General features: G+C 46.4%; 1 protein-coding gene across 1 annotated transcript; it reads right to left on the bottom strand.

The window, feature by feature from the left end:
* Positions 1–1,090: 1,090 nt before the first annotated feature.
* Positions 1,091–4,877, bottom strand: LOC121333335 (multiple epidermal growth factor-like domains protein 8; the record flags this gene model as incomplete). Its single annotated transcript, XM_041399579.1, has 4 exons — positions 1,091–1,138; positions 1,279–1,326; positions 1,467–1,674; positions 4,675–4,877. Coding segments are annotated over 4 exons (507 nt in total), but the record flags the coding sequence as incomplete, so codon positions are not given.
* Positions 4,878–5,473: the final 596 nt, after the last annotated feature.

The following is a 5,473-nucleotide window of genomic DNA, read 5'->3' as shown; positions in this document are numbered from 1 at the left end:
TTCCTGATTTTTTAGGATTTTTTTCCCTGATTTTTTGGAGATTTTTTCCCTGATTTTTGGGATTTTTTCCCTGATATTTGGGATTTTTTTCCTGATTTTTTGGGATTTTTGTGATGGTTTTGGAGGTTTTTTTGGTCTTTTTCTGTTTTTTTTTGAGATTTAGTGTGGATTTTTTTCAAATTTTTTGGGATTTGGGAGAGATTTTGGGGAGATTTTTGGTGATTTTTTTTCTGATTTTTTTCTTGCTTTTTCACCTTTTTTTGGAGTTTTTTCTCATATTTTGGGGATTTTTTGAGGATTTTTGGGGGATTTTTAAGAATTTTATTCTGATTTTTTGTGGGTTTTTGTGATTTTTTTGGGATTTTTGTGACGTTTTTGTGGTTTTTTTCTGTCTTTTTTCTGGTTTTTTTGAGATTTAGTGTGGATTTTTTCCAAATTTTTGGGGAATTGGGAGAGAATTTGGGGGGATTTTTGGTGATTTTTGGATGGTTTCGAGTTATTTTGGGGTGAACTTGTGGCATTTTGGGGTGGATTTCTGGGATTTTGGGATGCTTTTGGGAAATTTTGGGGTGAATTTGTGGGATTTTGGGGTGGATTGGAGCTATTTTGGGGCAGATTTGTGGGATTTTGGGATGCTTTTGGCATCTTTGTGGTGCTTTGAGGGGATTTTAGGTTGGTTTTAGTCAGGTTTGGGCTGGTTTGAGCTGGTTTAGGGCTATTTTGGGGTGGATTTGGGCAATTTTGGGGTGGATTTGTGGCATTTTGGGATGGTTTTGGGCCATTTTGGGGTGGTTTTGAGCTTTTTTGGGGTGAATTTGTGAGATTTTGGGATGCTTTTGGCATCTCTGTGGTGCTTTGACGGGATTTTAGGTTGGTTTTAGTCAGGTTTGGGCTGGTTTTGAGCTGGTTTAGGGGGATGCTTTTGGCATCTCTGTGGTGCTTTGAGGGGATTTTAAGTTGGTTGTAGTCTGGTTTGGGCTGGGTTTGAGCTGGATTAGGGTGGTTTGGGGCTATTTCAGGCTGGATATTTTTCATTTTTGGCCATTTTTTTCCCGTTTTTTTTGTTTTTTGCCCCATTCTGGGGTCTCACCTGGGGTCCCCGTAGCAGCCCGGGGCGCAGCGGTCGCAGTGGGGCCCCCTGGTGGTGGGGACAGGCAGTGCACAGCCCCGCTTGGAGCCATTTTGGGGTGGATTTGGGCCATTTTGGGTTGGATATTTTTCATTTTTGGCCATTTTTTTCCCGTTTTTTTTGTTTTTTGCCCCATTTTGGGGTCTCACCTGGGGTCCCCGTAGCACCCCGGGGCGCAGCGGTCGCAGTGGGGCCCCCTGGTGGTGGGGACAGGCAGTGCACAGCCCCGCTTGGGGCCATTTTGGGGTGGCTTTGGGCAATTTCAGGCTGGATTTTTTTCATTTTTGGCCATTTTTTTCCCGTTTTTTTTGGTTTTTGCCCCATTTTGGGCTCTCACCTGGGGTCCCCGTAGTAGCCCGGGGCGCAGCGGTCGCAGTGGGGCCCGGTGGTGGGCGGCAGGCAGTGGCACAGCCCGGTGCTGCGGTGGCAGAAGCCGCGCTCGGGGTCCCCGTGGCCGTGGCAGCCGCAGGGGCGGCACCCGCCGAGCCCCCCGGGGCCGAAACTGCCGGGGCGGCAGCGCTGGCACTGCGGGCCCTCCGTCCAGTCTGGGGGAAAAACACGGGAAATTGGTTAAAATGGGAAAAATGGGGTTAAAATGGGCTTAAAACGGGGAAAAACGGGGTTAAAATGGGAAAAAACGGGGGTTAAAATGGGGAAAAATTGGTTAAAATGGGGTTAAAATGGGGGAAAACGGGGTTAAAATGGGGAAAAACAGGGTTAAAATGGGGAAAAACGGGGTTAAAAAGGGGTTAAAAAGGGGTTAAAAAGGGGCTTTGGGAGCCTCTGCCCCGGCGGCAGCGCTGGCACTGCGGGCTCTCCGTCCAGTCGGGGGGAAAAACGGGGGAAAATGGTTAAAAAGGGAAAAACGGGGTTAAAATGGGGTTAAAAAGGGGGAAAACGGGGTTAAAATGGGTTAAAATGGGGTTAAAAAGGGGTTAAAATGGGGCTTTGGGAGCCTCTGCCCCGGCGGCAGCGCTGGCACTGCGGGCCCTCCGTCCAGTCTGGGGGAAAAACGGGGGAAATTGGTGAAAATGGGAAAAACGGGGTTAAAATGGGGTTAAAATGGGGGAAAATGGGGTTAAAATGGGGAAAAAAGGGGGTAAAATTGCAATAAAATGGAGTAAAATGGGGAAAAATGGGGTTAAAATGGGACAAAATGGGATATAATGGGGGTAAAATGGGGTAAAATGTGTGTAGAATGGGGTTAAAATGGGTTAGGAAGGGTTAAAGGGTGCAGCCCGCTGAGGAAGGCCTTCACCTCCTGGGAGAGCTCCTGGGCGCTGTGGGGAGGGAGAAAATGGGGGAAAAGGGGTTAAAATGAGGGAAAATTGGGTTAAAATGGGGAAAAATGGGGGTAAAATGGAGAGAAATTGCATTAAAATGGGGTAAAATGGAGAGAAATTGCATGAAAATGGGTTAAAATTGGGTTAAAATGGGGTTAAAATGGGGTTAAAAGGGGGAAAATTGGGGTTAAAATGGGGTAAAATGGGGTAAAATAGGGTTAAAGGGGGGGGAAATGGGGTTAAAGTGAAGTGGAAAATGGGGTAAAATGGGGGTAAGGGGGTTAAAATGGGGTAAAAAGAGGGGAAATGGGGTTTAAATGGGTTAAAATGAAATAAAATGGGTTAAAATATTTTGGGGTGAATTTTGGGGTGAATTTTGGGGTGAATTTTGGGGTGAATTTTGGGGTGAATTTTGGGGTGAATTTTGGGGTGAATTTTGGGGTGAATTTTGGGGTGAATTTTGGGGTGAATTTTGGGGTGAATTTTGGGGTGAATTTTGGGGTGAATTTTGGGGTGAATTTTGGGGTGAATTTTGGGGTGAATTTTGGGGTGAATTTTGGGGTGAATTTTGGGGTGAATTTTGGGGTGAATTTTGGGGTGAATTTTGGGGTGAATTTTGGGGTGAATTTTGGGGTGAATTTTGGGGTGAATTTTGGGGTGAATTTTGGGGTGAATTTTGGGGTGAATTTTGGGGTGAATTTTGGGGTGAATTTTGGGGTGAATTTTGGGGTGAATTTTGGGGTGAATTTTGGGGTGAATTTTGGGGTGAATTTTGGGGTGAATTTTGGGGTGAATTTTGGGGTGAATTTTGGGGTGAATTTTGGGGTGAATTTTGGGGTGAATTTGGTGTAAATCACGGGATTTTGGGGTGGAATTTCTGTTTCCTGGGGGGTAAATTTGGGGGTTTTTGGGGCGATTTTGGGGCAAATTTTGCTGCTGGATTTTCACCCTCCCGGGGATGATTTTGGGGTGAATTTTGGGGTGAATTTTGGGGTGAATTTTGGGGTGAATTTGGTGTAAATCACGGGATTTTGGGGTGGAATTTCTGTTTCCTGGGGGGTAAATTTGGGGGTTTTTGGGGCGATTTTGGGGCAAATTTCGCTGCTGGATTTTTGCTCTCCCAGGGACAATTTTGGGGCAAATTTGGTGCATTTTGGGGTGAATTTTTGGGATTTTGGGGTGAATTTGGTGTAAATCTGGGATGATTTTGGGGTGGAATTTCTGTTTCCTGGCGGGTAAATTTGGGGGTTTTTGGGGCGATTTTGGGGCAAATTTCGCTGCTGGATTTTTGCTCTCCCAGGGACAATTTTGGGGCAAATTTGGTGCATTTTGGGGTGAATTTTTGGGATTTTGGGGTGAATTTGGTGTAAATCTGGGGATTTTGGGGTGGAATTTCTGTTACCTGGGGGGTAAATTTGGGGTTTTTTGGGGCGATTTTGCTCCCTTATTTTCACCCTCCCAGGGACGATTTTGGGGTGAATTTGCTGAATTTTGGACTGAATTTGCTGAATTTTGGAGTGAATTTTTGGGATTTTGGGGTGAATTTGGTGCAAATTTAGGAGATTTTGGGGTGGAATTTCTGTTTCCTGGGGGGTAAATTTGGGGTTTTTGGGGCGATTTTGCTCCCTTATTTTCACCCTCCCGGGGACCATTTTGGGACGAATTTTGGGGTGAATTTTGGGGTGAATTTTGGGGTGAATTTTGGGGTGAATTTTGGGGTGAATTTTGGGGTGAATTTTGGGGATTTTGGGGCTCACTCTGGCACTGGTCGCAGAGCCCCGGGCCCCCCTTCTCGCAGGAGCTCTGGAAGTTGCAGCTCCGGGATTTGGGGCGGATTTTGGGGTGAATTTTGGGGATTTTGGGCTCACTCTGGCACTGGTCGCAGAGCCCCGGGCCCCCCTTCTCGCAGGAGCTCTGGAAGTTGCAGCTCCGGGATTTGGGGTGAATTTTGGGGTGAATTTTGGGGTGAATTTTGGGGTGAATTTGGGGGATTTTGGGCTCACTCTGGCACTGGTCGCAGAGCCCCGGGCCCCCCTTCTCGCAGGAGCTCTGGAAGTTGCAGCTCCGGGATTTGGGGTGGATTTTGGGGTGAATTTTGGGGTGAATTTTGGGGTGAATTTTGGGGATTTTGGGGCTCACTCTGGCACTGGTCGCAGAGCCCCGGGCCCCCCTTCTCGCAGGAGCTCTGGAAGTTGCAGCTCCGGGTTTTGGGGTGAATTTTGGGGTGAATTTTGGGGTGAATTTTGGGGATTTTGGGCTCACTCTGGCACTGGTCGCAGAGCCCCGGGCCCCCCTTCTCGCAGGAGCTCTGGAAGTTGCAGCCGCAGTCCACGGAGCACTGGGGGGGCTCCTGGGCCCCCCCCGAGGAGGAATTTTGGGGGGCAGGGTTGGTCCAGCCCAGGTGACAAACGCAGGTGAAGTTGGGGGGCCCCGAGCAGGAGCCGTGCCCGCAGTCGGACAGACACCTGGGGGGAGAGAGAATGCCAAAATTCACAATTCTGTGCATTAAAAATCAAAAATCCCTAAAAAAAATCTGAATTCTGGGCACTTGGGATAGAGAAATAAACCCAAAATTCACATTTCAGAGCATTAAAAACCTCAAATGCCCAAAAATATCTGAATTTTGAGCACTTGGAATAGAGAAATGAACCCAAAATTCACAATTCTGTGCATTAAAAATCGAAATTCCCCACAAAAATCTGAATTCTGGGCACTTGGGATAGAGAAATGAACCCAAAATTCACAATTCTGTGCATTAAAAATCGAAATTCCCCCCAAAAACCTGAATTCTGGGCACTTGGAATGTAAAAATGAACCCAAAATTCACATTTCTGTGCATTAAAAATCGAAATTCCCAAAAAAAATCTGAATTCTGGGTACTTGGAATAGAGAAATGAACCCAAAACTCAAATTTCTGCACATTAAAAATCAAAAATCCCCAAAAAAATCTGAATTCTGGGCACTTGGAATGTAAAAATGAACCCAAAATTCACAATTCTGTGCATAAAAACCTCAAATTCCCAAAAAAAATCTGAATTCTGGGCACTTGGGATAGAGAAAT

Source organism: Onychostruthus taczanowskii, unplaced genomic scaffold (genome assembly GCF_017590055.1).
Source record: "Onychostruthus taczanowskii isolate IOZ18803 unplaced genomic scaffold, ASM1759005v1 scaffold1652, whole genome shotgun sequence".
Lineage (NCBI taxonomy): Eukaryota > Metazoa > Chordata > Aves > Passeriformes > Passeridae > Onychostruthus > Onychostruthus taczanowskii.
Note: the sequence above shows the minus strand (reverse complement) of the source record. Positions and strands in the feature narration are given on the sequence as shown.